This window comes from Atractosteus spatula, chromosome 5 (assembly GCF_055471065.1).
Source record: "Atractosteus spatula isolate fAtrSpa1 chromosome 5, fAtrSpa1.hap1, whole genome shotgun sequence".
Classification (NCBI taxonomy): domain Eukaryota; kingdom Metazoa; phylum Chordata; class Actinopteri; order Semionotiformes; family Lepisosteidae; genus Atractosteus; species Atractosteus spatula.
This window is the reverse complement of record NC_142710.1, coordinates 63,733,734-63,755,637: the sequence shown is the minus strand read 5'-3', so window position 1 is coordinate 63,755,637 and position 21,904 is coordinate 63,733,734. Positions and strand designations below refer to the sequence as shown.

At 36.3% G+C, this 21,904-nt stretch overlaps 1 protein-coding gene across 1 annotated transcript in view; it reads right to left on the bottom strand.

Moving 5' to 3' along the window:
• Positions 1-21,904, bottom strand: part of LOC148835455 (voltage-dependent calcium channel subunit alpha-2/delta-3-like) — a 194,756-nt gene that overhangs the window by 61,722 nt on the left and 111,130 nt on the right. The window contains exons 13-15 of the mRNA XM_088915809.1: positions 12,062-12,140; positions 10,124-10,257; positions 5,714-5,731 (exon numbers count right to left, since the gene is read on the bottom strand). Of these exons, the coding sequence (XP_088771935.1) occupies positions 5,714-5,731; positions 10,124-10,257; positions 12,062-12,140 (231 nt within the window). The remainder of the gene's footprint in view (positions 1-5,713; positions 5,732-10,123; positions 10,258-12,061; positions 12,141-21,904) is intronic.

The following is a 21,904-nucleotide window of genomic DNA, read 5'->3' as shown; positions in this document are numbered from 1 at the left end:
AGTCACTGTAGATGTTAAATGCGTTGAATTTCCAAACATGCTTGCCTAAAAATCATACAAGCTTAACCTTCCCAATGCTGTTTTCTGCCTCGCTAATTCAGTCATGTTTCCAGATGTAGTTTCAAGTATATTTGATTAATCTTTGTACATTTTAACCATTACACTTGTCTATCAACATAATGAATATCAATTTCTAGCCATCAGACGACATTCTGTGCTGTAAATTATGCCTTATTATTCACAGGAAGTGATATTTCTACCTCCCACATGTACACTGTTCCAATGTTGAGAACTGTCGTCATGCTTATATTAGGATGGTGGCATCCTAAACTTGTTTCAAATTGCTGTTTCAATGCAATTATTTAGTTAAATACACCCAATGTAGATATAAAGGTTGCGGAAAAAAGCAAAAAATGCATCTCAAGAATTATACCTTTATCTTCCTTTGTATGAATAATCATTAATGTATAAAGAGGGTACTTCATTTGTACAAAGAAGAAAGTACACCAGAATATCTTCAAATATTCTGTCATGGCCTGTCAAAATAAATGTATGCACAGGACATATTATTTTACTTGAAACACCAGTCTCTTTTTAATACACTATAGTGTATGCCAAAGGGGTGATTTTTTAAAATCCTGAAGGGATACTATAAAAAATATAAAATCCTATTAAAAATATTTTAATAAGCAAGGAGACAATTTGAGATATCATGATACAGTACTTGATTCTCAAATATTTGTAATGTATTAGATTAACAGAAAACATAAACTCTTTAAATTTTATTAATTTGATACCCAATGCCTATAATAAATTATCACACCACAGACTTTTATCAAGCATATTGATCATTTGAAAATAATTCACAGACAGTAAATTCTGTAAAATTCCGTACAAAGCACTGTACCAATGAAATGAAAAATGTACAAAGTAGACATGTAAATTATTCTCCTAGTTTTTAATGAGCCCTGGTTTGTCCAATCTTTGATATTTTGATAAGTGAATACAGCAAAGCTCCCAACTTTTAAAAGAAAAAGAGAAATAGGTCCAAAGAATAAATAATATTTTACACTCTGAAAATCTCATCTAATAAAGGAGAAAAAATGTTTCTCAAAACTGACTTCATGCCATTCATTCAGACAAAACATTGTTGAAAGTATGTCTCCTACAAACAACACGTGCCACACATGATAAAATGTACACATAAAATTTCATTTTTACCCATAAACTGCATTTGTAGTTTTCTGAAAGCTGCTGTGCAAAAAAAACATATACAGTATTATCCTGGAGTGTTTGATGATATTAATCAAGTGCAAACTACTGATTTGTTTACAGAATCATTCTTATTTTTTGTTGATTTCAATTTTTATTAGAAGTGAATCCCACTGAAGCACGATCTCTATACAAGCCTTTTTGTCTCCATAGGTAAATAGATATTTTAATAAAGGCGACGAGAAACTACAAGGTAAAGTATCAGTCTTACATCTATATCTATAACTATATCTATAACTGAGATGCCTGTACAGTAAAAAAAGACACAATGGTGTCAGGCTCTGAGGGAGTCGTCATGATGCATTTCCGTCAACGTTACTCCAAAGCTTGAAAAACCATTGCGGTGAGTTCTGAGCTCTTCCAAAGCAGGGAGCAGCAGTTGTATCAAATTGTGATGAACTACTTGGTGATACTGTGGCATAACCCATCGCCCACTGAGAACTGAGATGAGACCACCCACTAATTTCAGTCATGCCATAAACCATATTTGAATCTGGGTTGCAAAGACGAATAGCAAGGTTATCACTATCAGGGCACCTCCTCCCCAAATGATCTACTTCAGGACTGATGGGACTGTAGAGGCTTGAGCTCTTCTACGCACTGTACAAGGCATGACCTCCAAGAGGCCTACAATCGCATACATACAGTATACATAATATCAGCACATTACAATATATAAAAAAATTTCAAACTAAAAGGCAAGAACAGGAGGCAAGAAAGCTTTCAAAGAACCGGACAGCCCTGTGGTAGTTTCATTTTCTGTCGCCATCAATGCCAATTTATCCAGCACTTCAGAAGACAAAAGTAAATGAACCAGAGAATGAGCCAGAGAATGATAAACGATGCTTCTCAGCAGCTGAAATATGGAAGGACCAGGCTTAAAGGACAAATCTACGCTTACTGGAATTCAAGGATACCAGAAAGAAGTCAGGAACATTCTCTGGTGACAAATCCGCACAGTGATGTAATCACTGAAACATTTCAGGCTCTTAAGGAGATCCTCTCTTTTCACAATCTGCACTCTTGTTTTGATCTTCTAGAATAGCTCAGAGTTTCAGCAGAACTGTAGTTACATACTGTAGGAGAGTAGTGAATTTCCAGCTATTTAGATTATTTTGTTCAGGTGACTGATATGTGGGAAAACTATGTACATGTTCATTGTGCAGGACAGATAGGTAAGAACAAGCAGTCACTATAAATGATGAATATGGGAATATTAATTAACTCTGTTTTGCAGTACTCGAAAGTAGAGCATCCTAAATGGGTGTCTAAATCTGCTTAATGTATATAAAGTCATAGTTAGATTGTTCTTAAAAAACCATGGAATAAACCTTTACTTGTTCTTTTGCAGCCAATGCATGCTGGCGCAGCTCCCTACTTGAACTATATATACACTGTGTACTGTATGTCCATATACTGTACAGTATATACTGTATATGTCCACTTGTCTAAGCTGATATACCCGTAGCTGTGTTCAGAGTTAACCAATCACATTCAAAATCATGTCGAAAGGTACGTAGCATACACCTGCCATCAATGAAAATGATCTTGATTAAACCCAAATAAAAATCAGCTGTTCCTGTAGGATTTCCTATAAACTTTCGTGGTTGCATCCTACTGGGATAACCATGGTACACAAGGAGCTGACAAAATATCTGTTTCCCATTGGCCCTTACCAATCATGGCCTCCTAATAATCCCCATCTATGAATTGGCTTCATTACTCTGCTCTCCTCCCCACTAATAGCTGATGTGTGGTGAGCGTTCTGGCGCACTATGGCTGCCGTCGCATCATCCAGGTGGATGCTGCACATTGGTGGTGGTGGAGGGGAGTTCCCATTACCTGTAAAGCGCTTTGAGTGGAGTGTCCAGAAAAGCGCTATATAAGTGTAAGCAATTATTAAGCAATTATTATTATTACTATTGTTGAAAGGTACCAATCAGGAGAGGGGTATAAAAGAATATCAAAGGCATTGAATGTACCATGGAGCACTGTGAAGACTATCATCAATAAGTGGAGAAAATGTGGTACCACAGGGACATTGCCAAGATCAGGACGACCCTCCAAAGTTGATGACAGGACAAGGAGAAATTTTATCAGGAAGCCTACCAAGAGGTCTGCAGCAACATTAAAGGAGCTGCAGGAATTTCTGGCAGGTATTGGTCACTCCTTGCATGCGACAACAATCTCCCGTATTCTGCACATGGCTGGGCTATGGGGTAGGGTGGCAAGACGGAACCCATTTCTCACAAAAAAGAACATCCAAGCCTGTCTAAATTTTGTAGAAAAATACATTCAATCACCCCACACCATGTGGGAAAATGTCTTATGGTCTGATGAGACAAAGGTTGAACTTTTTGGTCTCAATTCTAAAAGATATTTTTGGCACAAAGACAACACAGCTCATCATCCAAAGAACACCATACCTACTGTGAAGCATGGTGGTGGCAGCATCATGCTTTGGGGCTGCTTCTCTTCAGCTGGGACAGAGGCTCTAGTCAAGATAGATGGGATAATGACTAGCTCCATATATCAAGATATTTTGGCACAAAACCTGCTAGCCTCTGTCAGAAAGCTGAAGATGAAGAGGAATTTCACCTTCCAAAATGATAACGATCCAAAGCACAAATCCAAGTCAACCAAGAAATGGCTTCAGAAAAGGAAGATCAAAGTCTTGGAATGGTCCAGTCAGAGCCCAGACCTCAATCCCATAGAAAACCTGTGGAATGACCTAAAGAGGGCTGTGCACAGGAGATCCCCTGGCTATTTGAAGGAGCTTGAACGTTTTTGCAAGGAAGAGTGGGATAAAATTGCAAAGTCCAGGTGTGCAAAGTTGATAGAGGCTTATTCACAAAGACTTACTGCTGTAATAAATGCAAAAGGTGCTTCCACAAAGTATTAGTTGGGGAGGCACACTTATGGAACCAGGGTGTTGTAGGTTTTTTAATTTCAATTATTTTTCCTAATTATTATCTTTATTTTTTTTCTCTTGAATTTTGATGGTTGCGAGATGGAAAAATGTCTGACATGATTTATCTTTATTTCTGGCTTTATATCACAAACACCTGCAATTTCAGTAAGGGTGTGTAGTTCAACTTTCTATTGTCATCAAACAGATAGAACTAATTAGTATAATTATATTAAATTGCATTAATTATATTATTTTAATCAATATTAATAATTTCATCATTCATGTCTATACAGTATCTTAAACAAACACCATAGCCCTGAAAGTGTTGTCTTCTATACCTATATCATTGTGTAAAGTTTGCTAATATTAATAAACAATATTAACAAACAGGAGAACCAGCTAGCTTTGTATTGCTAGACTATTGCTAATTAGAAATCTGTAATGATAGTTCTGCTTTCTTGTGCTGTGAAATGGACAGAACTTACTACTATTGTTACTGTTGTTATTCCCAATATACAGTAGGTGGTGTGTTTATCCAGTACATAGAGGAAATTAAATTAGATTGTGAAGCAATCATTGCTTCACAGAACACAATTCTGTTTCATACTAAACCTGAAATAAGGTTTGTCTTTTTGTAGCTGTTGCAGGCTAATCCATTTTATTTTGTATAAAAAGAAATTATTTTTATAACTTGCATTTACTACTTTATTTTAAAACAACAATCATCTCATTTTATTATTACATATAAAAAATGAAAATGTTTCCTTGTTCAGACATTAGTTTTTTCTATTTTTCCTGCATTGGCATAGCAATCCTTTTTTACAAAATCTAATGCAGTAAAAGTCTGCTTTGAATTACTACAAAAACTACTCTAGAATTTTTTTTTTCTGGAAAGCAAAATAAACAATTGCAATTACAAATCAGACAGGACAAGTTAAATTTCAGAAAAACTATGTGGATTAATGTTACTGATTGTGCATTGACTAGCTTCTTCAATAACAAGTAGAGTAAATAGAGAACAAATGGAGTATTCTAAACGTAATATTGAAGAAACTGTTTTTAAAGTCAATTGATAAAAAAACGTTTTTTAAAGAGTTGCAATACACAAATGATTCTATATTTTCACACCGCTGAGTCTCAAAGGAGACTGAAACTTCAGCATTATCAATACCAGTCTGCAGCACAAAGACACAATATTTTTGAAGACATAAGCCAAACCAGTAAGCTTTGATGGTGGAGATAAGCAAAACAACAATTAAGCCACCAGACTCCAAGTTAAAGCAGTGATGGATGGCAATGTCACTATTTGATGCAAATCAAACTTCATTCACAATGTGGAATGTTAAAGTGAACAGCTTAAACAAAGCCCTACTGACACGGATATCAAACAGACAGCTTATCACAGAATGAGCACTGGAAGTGCAGCTGATGTTTCTAACCACTGCCTGAGCACGTTGTAACCATGACTCTCACCAAACAGCACATGGGACATGAACACACAATGGAGTAAAATCGGAATCAAGGGTTTACCTGTTGGGCCTGGGGAAGCTAAAAGGAAAACAAAAATTAAAAAAACAAAAAATAATTATCATCTATAATTTAACCTGAATAGAAAGTACCTTTCTCTTTCTCTTTTTTTTTCATAGCGGAGAAGACTGGGAGAAATAAAAAAAAAGTACTATGCCAACTTTCTTTAACAGTACATAGCAGACTGTTACAAAAAGTTTACACATTTTTTTGTCACCCAAATGAGTTGTTGGAGAACAAGCACAGCCAAATCAGAACAGAACCTGACTATTGTTTAAGCAGAGATGACAGTGAAAGCAAACAGAAGGCATTTATTTACATTAAATTAGATTTCAGTTTTATCAGCTTGGTACAGTAGAGTTCTGACTGATTTAATGCAGTAGCCAGACACAAAATTAACGAAACTATGGCAACCGCTAACCCTCACTAATCAGAGGATGTGATGTACTGTATGATTAATATTTTTAAATGTGCCATAATGGGAATATTAATTGCTTACATTTTAAAACCAACAGAAAACAACCTGCAATCACTTTGGAAACACAAAACCACCCCAGCATTACCGAATAGTTAAATCAATTAAATTATGTGTATGCCTATTAGGCTGAAGAACAAAACATAAAGCTAATGCATGTGACGTGCCTTTTTGACATTTTACACTTTCATAAGAATGCAGGATTATGGAAATTGTATTTTTGGATTTATTCTATAATAGAAATAGAAACACATCAAAATTAATAAAGGGAGACTTCTTGTTGTTTATTAAAATTTACAAAAACCCTTCTAAGGAACAGCTACTTCTGCTCACTAATTACTAGCCATAATTACTAGCCACTGAATTGCCATAATTACAGCAATTTCCTCTTATTTAAAAAAAATAGAGAGTGAGGGTGTTGCAGAACTATAAAAAACATTGTCACGGAACCGATGAAAGGTCTCATACGTGTCTTTGTTGTTGTTGGCACTCACTAAGAAAAAAAAGCAAATCCTGATTACTTAAAATCTGATTTAAAAATAAATTTCTCCACTGTTACAGGGGAAAGCGGACTATAGCTGAAAAAAAGCAAGGATAGGTAAGAATCTGAAAGATGCCAAGGTGGGTAGAAGTCAGAGTTCAACAACATACAGTACAGTAGCACTACAAACCACTACAACAAAGGTGTTAGTCAGCTGGCAGTGCTTTTCAATAGGGGTTAACTTGGGAAGGCAGCTAAAATTTCAAGGCAGCTAATCAATGAAGTTCCAGTAAGAGAGGGACTTCCATGACCTTCCCATGGTTTATAATTGTTCAATCACACACACAGAACAAATAATGCTGCTCCTACTGGAGATGCAGCACCAGTTTTTGTATCCAGAGGTCATGACACCTGGTCCTTTGCTCCAGAATCACTCCATTGCGTAGCATCATTATTTGAAGTGGCCACATTAGCACAGTATCATCATGCTAGAGAGTGAAATGGTTTAATGTGTTAACTCTACACTAGTACATTTTCAAATACAGTCAGTTTGCTAGAGTAAAGGCAATGGCTTTCTCTAGGTCTAAAATAAAAAAAGAAATGTACTTCTGAATGTATACAGTATATAACATGATAGAAATTACTTAACATGCCTGTGCACGTACTATAGGGAATATGGAGAAACACACTGGTATCTGCTCAGCCGAAAAGTATGTAATTACAGCACATACGACATCTATCACCTATTGACTGTGATGTTCACAGCAACATTAGCTCGCCTACATTTCTCACTGAACACAGATTTAAAAAAATTCTGCATACAAATTTTTAATGATAGTCTTGTGCCCAGTAGCAAATTATGCAATGGTTAAAATAAAAAATAAAGTTTCATACATAGAAATACAGTATTTCTGAATTTGAGTGTTAATTCTTTTCTTTATTCATCATCCACACTTTATTTCCGGTGAGATCATTATTTACACGTTTGGTGAATTGTATCTTTAATGAAGTGCAGGCAGCTCTTTAAACAAAACATCATTATCCCTGCACCATAAGATATTAATAGCATATGTTGCAGAAACATTAAAAAGTAAAACACGTTGAACACTTTGCTCTTAAAGAGTCCTTTACTTGTCATGAGCAGGTTGTGTTCAAGGCAGAAAAGAGGAAAAATAATATTTCTAAATATTTAGAACTACCTGGAAAATAGAAAAAAAAAACTGAGAACTGTTCTGGGATACATCTGAATGAAGTAAACATACTGTACTGTGACATTAAAACTGAATCTCCCTTTTCCAAAGGCAAAACATAGCTCTGCCAAATCCATAACAGTACATGCAGAGGAAAATCTGGAACATAAAGGCCAGTTTTAATTTCCTGCATACCCATGGACACTGCTAAGCATTAGCACGAGAATGGTACAAAAAGAAACGGACGAAGTCCACCCTCTTAGGATCTTTTTTTTTAGAAAACTGCAAGAGAGAGGGCTCTCATGTTGTACTTAAAATGGACTGCACACAGCACAGACAGCATTTTAAAAAATCTGCTGAGGACAATCAGTTGTGCTCTTTGAATGAGACATTATTAGCATCATTAGCTAAACAGAACGCTTCATAATTAGCTATGCAACAGCAGGCAGTATTCAAAGGTTTTAGCAATGTTTAACATAAATATGAAAAAAGCAGAAGTGTTTTACAGAACCTAAATCAAGCTGACTCACCACTGCATTCTTAAATGCAGGAACAACACAAGATGGAAAATGAATCCTTCTACTGATACATGCATTTGCATTTCAGACCTACAGAACAAAAGCATTTCCATTTCTACCAGTCATGCACTTGTGTTATGGAAAGTAATACAAGAGTTAATGAACTTCCTAAGCCTAGAGCATAGAGTTTTTAATGATCTCAGCAGCAGATCTTAAACCTCAAACTTTTAAATTCCCAGTTTTGCAAATGTCTGTGTTTGTTAGTATGAACTGATTTCCCATGGGTAAATGAAAAAGAAGGATAAATACAGGTTCCAGTTTTAAATCTACCATTATTTGGAACATTAAAAAATGTCAGTGGCATTACTAGATTATTTGCCTAATTTGCCTAATCTACCCTATACTTTACCAAGAATTGTAAAGTCTTGCATTTACCACACAGAGCTGTACAAAAACTGGTATATTAGTTACAATGTAAAACAGAACAATGTTTTTGTTGCTGTAGGAAAGTTGTAATATTAATTATTGGAAACATGATTATATACTAATTACATAACGATTTCTGTGCTTGTACTGTATATTTAATATATCTAATCATGTTTATAAAACTTTAAGAAAGGAAAACAGGACACACACGATAGCTTACAATGTTTGAACACCCCACTATAAGCCTGCACCCAAGGACACACGAGACAGCTGCACAAGAACAAGAAGTTGAGGGGAACAGTTCAGATGCAGACAATCACAAATACAGGCTGACACTGTGAACAGATTTGTTTTAAGCAATTTAAAGCACAGCACTTGCAAAAAACAACAACCATTTTGTAAAGGATAATAGGATGTTTCTTCTCTTCATTCAGCTATTTGTCCTTTAGGCTTCAGGGAGTGTGTACATTTTAGTTTCAAGTCTGTTACTCAGATGTCTAACACTGACGAAGCAGTGGAGCTATCTATAATCTTTGCCAGAGTAATAATGACTGTGGGGTGAAACATGTAGTGTCACAGTATGTTTCACATGCGTCTTACACTGCTACTAAATGCTCATGGGGCTATTAAATTTAATGAACCCATCTGCTGCAAAAGTGGGGTCCAAATACTCAGTTTAAGTCATGCCACACAATACAGATGGCACCCTGTCTTCTTTGTAAGTGACAACACCTTTTATTTTGCTTCCTAAAGCATTTTCAACACAATGTTTGGTTAATTCAGTTTCTGGTACAGTATATTAGTGTAGTTTAACATCTCTCAAGGAACCAAGGGAAATTGCTCATTGCACTGATAAGCCACTGCAGATGTTCCTGTATACACAGGAGCTGAATTGAAAAAAGAAAACAAAGCCTAAACCATGATAAAATAAGCTCTTAAGATTTCGCATGAGCCACTTGGACTGTGTGGAGGCATTTACATTTATTTTCCGTGCAAGACTTGTTAGCTACTTGTTAGCTTCCATGTACACAAAATACGCTGGGGCAATGCACATTTTTAGCCCTTTCTGCAACTTCAGTGGTGCTGTGTACAGTATAACAAGCATTTGGGCTTAGTCATTGTCCATAGAAGAAACTTAAAATTATTACTTAATAAAAATATAGCCTGCCAGCTACTGAACTTGACTAAACTGTACTTATATACAGTAATGTACTTAGGATATCATATAAATGCAAAAGAAACACCATTCTGCATACTACAGAAACCAATACTATGCATTCTGCTGACCTTATTCTACACCAGAAAGGAAATGTTAGCACTCACTGTGCTGTCAATGTATGCTTCTGTCCAAATGGTGTCATGCTCCTGGTCAATAACCTTGGGTCTGCTTAGAACATGAAGATACTCCATCACATTCTCTTGAACGTCTGCTAGGGTGGAGATCTGAGTAAAATAACCTGTGATAGAAAAAAAACATATTGTTTATATGCATTATGTAGTTTTTATAAAAAAATGTATTTCCTTTTAATGTACACTTTGCCCTTGAGCAGTACGGACTTAATCTACATTTTGTTTCTAAATATTGGCTGCTTCTTCACAGAAGTGTAAAACATGAACACTAAACAGCAGTGCTCTGGAATTCCTCTTATAAATAAAAAAGAATATGATCTCATTATCTGTTTGCTTTTTTCAGTAGGAAATCAATTTTTCTTTGAGGAATTTCAGTTTATTTTAAGAGGCACAGTATTAATAATACTAGGCTGACCTCCCAAGTTATTTTAACCACCAGTCAGCTCTCAGTGTGTTTGAATTTTTATTTTCCTTTTGGCATTTTCTGTGAAGAAAAGGAGATTATAATTTTAGAACAGCTCGACTACCACATCCGCCCTTTCTATTAACTGTTTTCAAAGGGGAAGAAAAGAAGAAAGTGCTATTTAAAAGCTCCTGGAGAAAAAAAAAGAGGAGCTAGTTCAAATTCTCCTGTGATCCATTTTCCAAGCAAGGACTTTCCTGTCCAGAATCCAGTCAGCTGGAAACACTGCAAACTGTCTCCATCAGTGCTGTGCATCCATGGGGAAAATCACTGCAAGGAAAATTGATTTTAGGGCCATTGACCTCCACAACAGCACTGTGCTGCGACCTACCCATCCACAGCGTAAACTGCAGAGCATTTATTCAGCTCCAGCCCTGATCAGCTTTCCAGGCCTATCACTGTGCTCCCTAAACAATGGCATTTCCTGCGACGCACTGATCATTACTATAGTTCTGATCATTGCTTTCGTTACCAAACGGTAACTATGCAGCATGTACTGTAGAACACCTGAATGAAATAAAAGGATTTCTAATCCTAATGAGCTGCTGTTTTTTATATTTCAATACTTTTTAGTATTATATAGATATACTGTATCTATATAAGCGAAGGGCTCTCGCCATAAATGCAATGAATTATTATGAGTATCAGTAAAACAGAACAAGTTCACTTTAAATTTGAACCAAACTCATGTTTACACTTTCATCTCTTTAGAAATATATTCTGATGTTCTGTGTGCACTGAAGTTACAGTATATTCTAATCACACTAATGGATTGCCCTAACCATGCTTAATTAAATACTGTAATATCCTCAGTGTACAAGCTAACCCTAAAGTTGCCTTGCATGGCAAAATGTGGGACCAAGGCCAGACCTATTTCAGTGTATTGGAGCTAGAAAGCTCTATTAAAAAAAAAACAGCAGCCACTCTAATTTGAGTCAGTATATAAAATCACATCTGTGGTGATAACTCTCACTGCCTGCATGATCTAAAGCTGTAAGAGATAGACAGATGCCTGCTGTTATCTCTCCTCAGGTGGGGCAGCACAGACCAAAAAGGAAAACATCCTTGTTAGAAAAGGAAAAGAAATAAAGAAGCAGAAATACTGTATTCAGGAATTTACTGGAGAATAGAGCCTTACAGAACATAAACTGCCCTGTAATCTGACACAAAGCAAACCTGGATTTGGATATCTGTTCAAGTCACAGAAAAAAAAAATTGGATTGATTTTATTGTTTGGATTTTTTTATTTTATATGGTGTTGTGCTGAGACTTGGCAATGACCTACTGAAAAAAATATGGCATTTCCTTATTTTAAACAGTATTAGTCTGCAGGTTAAGGCAAAGGGCAGACTCTGATTATTTTGGGTGCTTTTCACAGAATCTCCTCCAACTCAGAATGACAGAGTGACTCAGAGGGGGAAGTTTATTCCACTGAAGAGCAAACAAACCTTTATTGGCACAAGCCATCCATTTAAGATTATCAGCAAAGGCAGATTCTCGTCCAATTAAGTAGGGGAAGATGCGGACCTGAAAAGTAGAAACAGATATTAGATGTCAGTCATTTTAATCAGTTTTGATAACTTCCAATTTATTACAGAAACAAAAATCCTATATTCACTAGGATCACATTTTCCCACATTTTGTTTGCTGCTGTTGCTAATGGTTAATTACTGTCTTGCTTATTTTATGAAGAGTTCCTTTGTTCCAATCCAGTTACCACATTGTGACACTGTACAAACACTTCTTAGATTTGCATAAAAGAACTGACGTTTGTTTGACTACAGACACCGATATATTCAGTGAAAATGACAATAGTTTTTCCCGACTCTCTGACATCCGTCTTCTGCTATCCGTCAAATTAAGAAAACGGCATATTTAAAATTTTGATGAAGCTAGAAGAAATTAATGTATTAATGTAATGTAAAGCCATATACAGTATATAACACAAGAGAAAACATTTCAATGTGAGATTTCTTTTTATAGAATAAATACATAATTATTACACACTGTATGTAACACAAGAATAAATGGGTATTGAAGAATCATTTATCACGGCATTTTGGTAATATGATGGATGTATAGTGTGTAAATATACCATGCTTGTTCATCAGGAAATAAACAAACAGTACAAGTATAAGATCTTGCCAACATGTCCAAGAGCTTAATTTAAAAGTGAGTTTTTTATTCATGCTAATTTGCATTAAATAATGTCTTGTGGTCTCTTTGTTGCTTGAAGTGAAATTTACTTCAGAAAGGGGATATTTTCCATGTAACTATCACTTACAGAACATTTTTCTAAAGAAAACAACCGCAATATAAATTACCATAGATTTAATGTGAAGATTTTTCACCTAACAAACACCATACGAGAATTAAATGAGTCACTGAGATCTATGGCTTACAGTCTATCTTAAAGTACACATAATCCACTGAAGCTTCCTATAAAGAAATACCACTCCAATAAAAAAGGGCAACTAAGGTATCCAACCAGATAGTGGAGAAAGTGTGTTAAGGTTTAAAGAAAAGGAATTGCTATCAATGCAATAAATAACAAACTGGTAGTTCTCCTAAAAAGCCTTAAAGGTTGTTCTACAGTGTATGTCATCAGGTAAATTTAGTTTAAGAGAGAGCAGTATCATCATATGGTATTATCAATCCAGATCTTCTAATCTTTGTAATTCCTGTGTGAGAAAATTGAAGACTGGGACCAACATTTTAGAGAACAGAATACAGCCTGTTTTTATACCTAGACATGTGTGAAATATCCTTGTGTAAGTGGGATTAATGTTCTCTGGTAGGCATTCTTCAATTCTGTACAATATGAGGACCTACAGATGTTTTGTTAGTACAGTACTTCACATTAGGGAGAAATCTATGGGAGAAACATACAGTACATCAGCTTCATATTGCAAATTCAGCATGGCAGCTGCGTGAATCTCTACTTTAAAAACCTAATGAAGTCATAATGATATTCAAAATCATTCTCCCACAGTTTAGTTCCAGATGGAGTTAGTTAGCTTTACATATACAGTAAATAACACACATTCAGAGAGCACATTCATTTTTGTTATTGAAATTATCTTTGTAAGAGTTAAAGGACACACCATACTGTAAATGTTAAATACATAATGTTAAAAAATACAGATTTCCTCTGACTTACAGTATCAATGATTATATGTCTACAAATCTATTGAAAAACAACATCCTTTATCACATACAGCAATTTCAGCACAGTGTTCTTACGATGTAACTCTGCGGTCTGTAGTCAGTTTGATCCTCAAAAGCTGCTTCTTATAACAGTTTCCACATTGAATCAGTGAAACGTGTGTTATATTTGTCAATTGTAAACAGCCCCGAAATGTGTATATATCCCTGCAGTTCAACTGAGACAGAATAAATATTTAATAGACAGAGCTAATTAGCGCCAAACTGTTACCTGATTTCTGTCTGCAAATGAATATGAAATGAAAGAGGCTCTGGGGGTTTACTATTAACCTTCATCATCTCTCTGCTTCTCTGATAGAAATTAAGGGTTCTTAATTAGGCTCTTCAAATCGCAAACAAAATAGAATTTTCATAAGTAGCTTATTAAGAACCTAGGACTCTCCTGAGAAAGGTGGTCTATTGCTTCAGATCTCCACGTTCAGCTTCTCTCTGAATCTCTAGAACACTCGTGTTGCCCAATTTTCATCTAAAATTTCCCCCAAAAATTAAAGAAGAGCTTGAGCAGTTCCAGCTGCCCTTCCTGGCACTGGGGAGTCAATGAACCAGGGCTGCCAGAATCAGTCCTGCGTTACCCAGATGTTGGACTGGATTGTGCTTCAGGGTGCACAGCTGTTTAGGTGCTTTTTTTATATCCAGTATTCCAAAATATCCTCAACATTTCCCAGGGTAATACATGAGTCATTTAACTTATTGTGCTCTCTCTTCATGACCATCTTTACTGTTTCAAGCAAAAATGAAGTCCAATAATTTCTAACTTCTATACAATACAATGTATTATTATTGCACGTACAATAATAAAAAAAATTAAAATAAAATATTACTAGCCATTCCAGTGGATGAATGATGGTGACAGCATTACCTCTTACATTTGTATAATACACGTACTGTACATCTGTTTCCAATCTGATACACACAGGGACAATTTAGAGCCACTAGGTTGCTCAGCCACATTTAGAAAGCGAGAAAAAAAAAACCCACCCTTAGACAAAGCTCATATGAATTTGAAGAAAACATGCAAACTTCATACAGAAGGCATTGAAATCTGTAATGTCCAAGTACCAGCAGAAAACAATTTTGGAATTTTTGCAATATAAACCTGAATTTGCCATAACAAGCTCCTTGGATTGTCAGTCATTCGTTTAGCTCTTTATTGTCACATTTTTACTATATACTGTATGCTGTAGGTGAAGACAGCAAGACATTAAAAATACAAATTGAAATTTAAACTTCATCTCCCATTCGATCCTGCATATGGTATCATAATGAAAGACACATCTCCATACTTAAAACGATAACTCTCAGTATGACAAATTATTTAACATATAGTGTGTCAAAAGGACACATCATGAAGTAAACTATTTACAATTTACAAAATGGCAAGATTCAAAAGCAAAAGAAGAAATACTGCAATACAGTACCACAAGCCACATTTACATAATCTTTAGAACCTGCAGGCAATATCAATTTTTGTTGTCTGGGACAAGGAGGGGAAAGGTTAGGGTTGAATTCTGCCGGAAATCATTGTTAGCAAACATTCTGAGGAAGAAGAAAAGAAACACACAAAAACAAGGACCTGACAGCGCGAGTAATAAAGGTAATTACAATGATGAAAGCTCATAAACGGCTTCATTCTGCACTGTCATTCACAGCTCGGGCTGCTATTGCTCATGGCGGCCACACGCAATGACCTTTGTCATGCCTGGGGAGGCACGCTCCCCCCGCTGCAACTCGACTCTTACAGAGCAGCCAGATGGGGTAGCTTTGCTTCGTTATTCGTGTCTGTGAAGTGGAAATGCCAACAGAAGGATTCATTACTGTCAGGAGCTTCTCTGCAAAGCTCCCCTGATTTATTAGGGCATAAACTGCTGTTGAGACCATAATGGGACATAAGCGTTCTATAAGGCCTATGAACTCTGAAAGAAATACACACCATTCGCACAGGACAATCTATTAACAGACGTAACCACTCAGTCAGTCGCTTTGAAGGGTTTAGTGCATTGATTTTAATGTACAGATAATCATTTTATTTTAATAGGTCTCATACGTAACGAAGTTAAGTCTAACAGGGTCCCAAGATAAACCTTAAAAATAAAAATAAAACTTAATCTCCAAACAGGCAGAAAAATTCTCAGAAAAAAAACATTTTTACAATTTCAGATTTTATTTCAATTTCTGCAGAATACTGCCATTTCATTGGTTATTTACTATAATAAGGTTTTTAACTAATACAATTTTCATTATGGAAAGTCTGGTCCTTCCATTTTTTTTACTAATGTGAAATTTAATTGCCTGAAAATGTAGTTGATACTGTATGTAAATCTCTAATCATCCATAATCATATTTGAAAATATATAAATGTAAATTTTTCATCCACTAACAAGACAAATTAACACAAGTAAATAAAAATATAAATGTTACAATATTCTTTATACATAAGAAATAAATATGAAGATAGATATTTTTCTTAACCTGATGCATCCTGCAAATGTATACTCTAATTTAGAAATTGATTTTATATTAACTTTTAAAGGGAAGACAGACATTCTTCTTTTTTCAAATCCACATTAAAATTAGTTATTTGGGGTTTCACACAATTATGTAGAGTTAAAACTGGAAACAAGGTCAGAGAATTTTATTTCTGCAGGGTAAGGCACAGTTTTGTAGTCTCTAATCCTAATTTTATTTCTTACATTTTCCAGATTTCATACTTTGAGAGCTGATGCCTGTGTTGCATTTAGGTTTAATAGAGAATATGATGATTCAGGAAAACAAACACTGTCATACGATTCTTTTGTTTATTTCTCATATTGGCTGTGGCTAATTTCCACATTGGCCTGGTAAAAATTCCACATTAATCTTTCATTCTTCAATTGAAGGCTATAGTCATCCAAGGTAACATACAGTATGTATTTGGACTAAGAACTAATCAATGGATAAAAAACACTGAAAACAGAAAAGTTGTGAATGCTCAGACTGGGGGTGATATGATTAGTGCCACTTCTCTGTCTAGCTTCTGTCATCTGACTTGCTAGCAGACTACTCAAGTTTACTGATCACACTAAAATAGGAAAAAACACTTCTGAAGCATGTAAAAATAATGTCCTTCTGTTGGTAGAATTTCTTAAGGAAGGAGGCAATATTCGAGAATTGGCAAAATCTCGCAGAAGACATTTTATGGATGATGCCAAGATACTGTAGGTACACGTAAAAAGAATGGGACCACAAATTAGGTGGGTGATGGAATGCCACTCTGGAAAGTGACTGTGTAGAGCACCATGGTCGAGTCTACCCTGTGCTCTTCAGGATGATAAATGCACTCTCTACTGTTAAATGAAAAAAACTGTAAACCTTAAATGAAACAAGTTCAGGTGCGAAATGTATCTGCATCCGAGCAACAATGGACATAAAGGTTAAGACTACATGTCCAAATGAGGGGCATGGGTAAGGAGAGCACAAGTGTGAATAAAACTTGCAAGAGAGCTGCTTCCGTTTCGGTTTAAAACTTGAGCATGTCTTTTGCCCAAAATCTCACAAAGGAGAGCTAGAGTTAACATATTTCAGATCCTTGAAATAAGGACAATACCCCCAGCTCTTGTCCACTCACCAGTGGCGGTGGATAGTGGGGAAAAAATAAAAACATGATCATAAAGGGCACAATTTTCCATTAGACCAGACCTGCAAAAGACATACCACTGCATTACAAAATCTGCCTTTTCAGCACCGACAAAATAAACCCCTCTTGCTATCAACACTGGAGTAGAGCTAGAGGATCTGATTTTGTCATTGTTAGCATCATTAAGTAATTAGCTTGAACTGATGGAGATAATTGCGTGCAGGTGCAACTGGTAATGAGAACCTTAGACAGCCCGAAAGGGAGCTTCCTGAGCTCCTCAGCCTGTATTCTGTACGTATGTTTAGGAAATAAATCACAGCCTTGTTCATCGTGAGACAGGAATCTCCTCTCTTTGTTTGCATGCATATAACATTCACAGTTTTAAAATAAACTCCCGTTATTTCAAATTATTATGAAAATAATTACCTCTTATACAGTGTACATTTGCACTTCTTTTAGAGTGGATTCTGAGCCTGTAACTCTCTAAATCCTGGATTAAATGAAAACTTTAACTGCACTACCAACTGCAAACTCACAGGTGTCTCTCCATTAAGGAGAACCCAATAGCCCTGGGCATACAGAAATATAGCACCAGGTAACAGACTAAGAGTTCGTAAGAGACATGTAACATAAAGCTTTAAGTTAATCTGGATCTTAGTCGTGCGAAGAGTTCAATGCAATAGCACAGAAACAGGACATTATTGAATATTTTTTTTGTCTCAAGACAGATAATTCTAACACTCACAGGCGAGAATATTAGAAGTCTCCTGTCAAATGAATAGAAATTCTCAGTGGCTGGTAATGTATGGTTGGCTCAATAAGCAAGAGACAGATTTCTATGACTTCTCTTGGCCAGAACAACCCGCCTGATCACAACTGTGCTGTAAACCACTACAACCAGTAGGAGTAACCAGCAGTTAAAATCTCTCTTCATGACAAACTCAAGTAAAGGCGATTCTGTTATAAGAAAGAGATGGGATAGGGCTCCAGATCTTTCAAATCATGTGGCACATGATCCACATTCCTTTCAAGCTGTTCTTGCGGCTTGCTAAGATCCAAAATATTAGATAAGATAAGATCACTTTATTGGCCATATGCAATTTCTTGTATTAGGATTTTTTTTTCACATACCCCAGCTTGCCCTCCATGAGACACACAGACAGAGAGAGAAGCTTGGGGTCAGAGTGCAGGGTCATCCGTTTATACAGCACCCCTGGAGCAGCTGGGGTTAATGGCCTTGCTCAGGGGCCCAAGGGAGTAGGATTCCTCTGCGGGCCGCAGGATATGAACTGGCAATCTCCCAGCCACAGGTGCAGATCCTTAGCCACAGAGCCATCTCACTGCCCCATGATATTGTTCATGTTAGTGCCTAATATTTTGACCAATTGAGTCTGTGGTGGAAATAGTAAGGCAGATGTGAGCCTGTGTTTGGGCTCCACATTCTGAACAAGTAACAGAGGATCTGACTTTAAATACCGATGCCATCATCTTTGGAAAAGAAAGACTGTGAAAGCTTCTTGGACAGAGCTGCTTAATGAACAATAGAAAAATATGTAAAGTGAATTAATAAAATGAAGATAAAATGCAAGCCAGTAAGGCAGGATTGAATGTGGGGAACAACTAATTAAAATGTCTTAAAATGAATGCAAGATGGATGAAGTAACGCGTAAATGTTCTTTTGTTTTGTTTAAGCAAAAATTAAATATGTTCTTCCCTTTATTTCTAAAGAGTGCAAAGTACTAAGAAAGTAGTACTAAGAAAAACGCTTTGCTTGCAAACCTTAAAAAACAGCAACAAAGATAAAACAGTTCTATTAACCAAATTCTATCTTTAAAATCGCACACCCTAACATTGTTTTAATTCCCGATAAATAATCTTTTACTTTGTAATGCTACTGCAGGCACTGACACTCACTTCACTTGCAATTCTTAGGAAAAAAAAAGAGAAAAGAAACGTTGTCTTGAAAACATAATGAAACACACAATAACATCAGCAGTCATGCCGTTTGTAGCAAAGTTACCAAATAACACTCCAATTTAATTTCGAGAAGGTATTACTTTAGCTGAGGTGTACAGTTTGTTCTCTTCAGCCTCAGCACTTTTAGTTTGTCATCCCTTGGCAAAGACAGGTTATCTGCAGGAGGGGACTGAACATCAGGGATCCATGAACTTTTCTGATGCAATCTTTGTAGTGGTCTGTTGGACCTTTCTTTTTCTGTGTGGTATATTGACAGAATTTTTAATAACAGAAGTATCATTCCAGAGGGAGCTGGCATTGAAACATTAAATATACCCCTTAATATAACCTCTTGGGGAACAATCGTGAAAGAGAGTGCTAAAAATAATACCCACTGACTGTTTAAATGGAACCCATAATTAAGGCACCAAAGAATGTATTCTATTCACTAGGCTTGATTTGTACTGCATTTCATGTGTAGGAAAAGAAATCTCTGTTTTAAGAAAAGAAATGTGAATTTCAAGTCTGTAGACCCATGCAAGTGTCTACAACCTTTTTGTTTAAAGCAAAAAAAGGTCCTATTAATGTTTTCCTAGACACGATTTCTCTATTCAGGCATTTGAGCTGAAAGCTGGGAAATCTGGGTCTAGCTCAGAACGCCCCTGACAGGAGCCCAGATCTCAAAAAAGATCAGATATCAAGCAAGTTTGGGTATAACACTTACATGGAACAGAAAATCTTCAAGGAGAATGTTTTTGTCTATAATGTTCTGATAATAGAACTCTAAATCTGCCCATTGGAGTGCATGTCAGACAATTTAATGTTCTGACTAAATTAAAGCAGATGAATTCTATGGTATTAGTATGCACCTGACTGTAAAGCTATTATGACTTTCATTACATTCACCTGGATGAAAGCACTGTTTTATCGCAAGGCTGGACACTAAATGAAAGAAATGCACTGATGCTAACTGTACTGTACTGTATACTGTAGCTTCTATCTTCTCAGAGGGTATCTATAACAGCTTCCCATACTGCACCAACAGAAAAGGTGATCCTCTGTAGAAACATGATTTTTAAAAATCATTCTGAGGCCAAAATCACTAAAGGAGAAAATCTTTTTTTTTTAAAGTGAAACATTAACAGCTTAAGTATAGAGTTTATCAACAGTAGTGACCCACTCATGATTTGAACCCACAACCTCCCTGTTATCAGCTCTAACCAGTAATCTACACAATTGCTAGGTCTTGAGCTTCGAAAGCTTGAAAAACACCACAATCCAAGGTAAACTATACATAACATCACAATATGAAAGCTTGCAGTAGCTAATATATTAGGTTAATCAATTAGATCTCTTTGACTCAGTGACAGGTCTTCCCCCTTATTAACATAATTTATTTCTGCAAACCCATCCAGATAAAAGTCTATGTTTTCTATTGCAAAATAAAGATCTATCAGCGCTACTGTATTTGTTAGCTCTAAACAAAATGGCCTAAATTTCAGGACATGATCTCTGTAGAAGGGAAAACATTGAGGGAAAAGAGTAAAGCACTGCAATGTCTTTTGCATAGCAGTGCATATTGTAGGGCACTACAATATGTAGGGTATCTACAGTACTGTACATGCATATTTTGGATAAAAGAAATAAAAATTAGATGTGGTCTGCAGTCCTGTTGTATATTTTACACACACAGAACAGTGAGAATTATTTTAAAATAATGAAGGATATACCATACAAATAATCAGTTCCTAAAAATAAAATAAAGAGAGAAGAGGCTACGATACTGTAGGTTAAAGCCTGTGTCCTGGGGAATCCACTACTCTGCTATCCCATACCCCTCAAAGGTACTTTGTACTGCTTCAGTTTATACCTATAGAACTGGAATCTGTCAATTATCGGCTTGTTGAGGCTTAGAATTCAAGAGCACCAAGGGAACTACCCTGGGATGCAGCCACAATAATTGTCGAAGTGAAAACTCTGAAACTGGCCAGGGTCTTGGGGACTGAACTGGAGGCTTGAGAGTGCACTGTCTCTTCATTTGTGTGGTTGATCCTGACTGGATACTGCAGCTTACACCAAACACAAAACACACTACACTGTACATATCCAGAGGGAAGACAAACAGGCTGAGGCTAGAGTCGTGTGGTCTGTAGGGAGCGCCAGCATTTGAAAAGGGGGCTCGTTAAAAGCCAAAACTGAATCCGAGCTGCACAAAACTCCCTCACCTGCCACCGTCGTTCCGCTAGGATCATGAGCGAAATTGATAGAGGTGGACTTTATCAGCTTCTGGACATGCAAGTCCCAGAGAACACCTGATGTGTGATGCAGATGTAGCATAGACATAGACACTAACTGAACAGGAGTCAGCCTGAACTGCAGTAACCTCTTTTCTGTCAAATTGCTGCTTAATGTTCAGCTGTTTTTCCCGCATATTCCTGGGTAGACCATTCCCCATTCGAATGTTAGTGGTAAAATTGTCAATCGTTTCAGATACAGG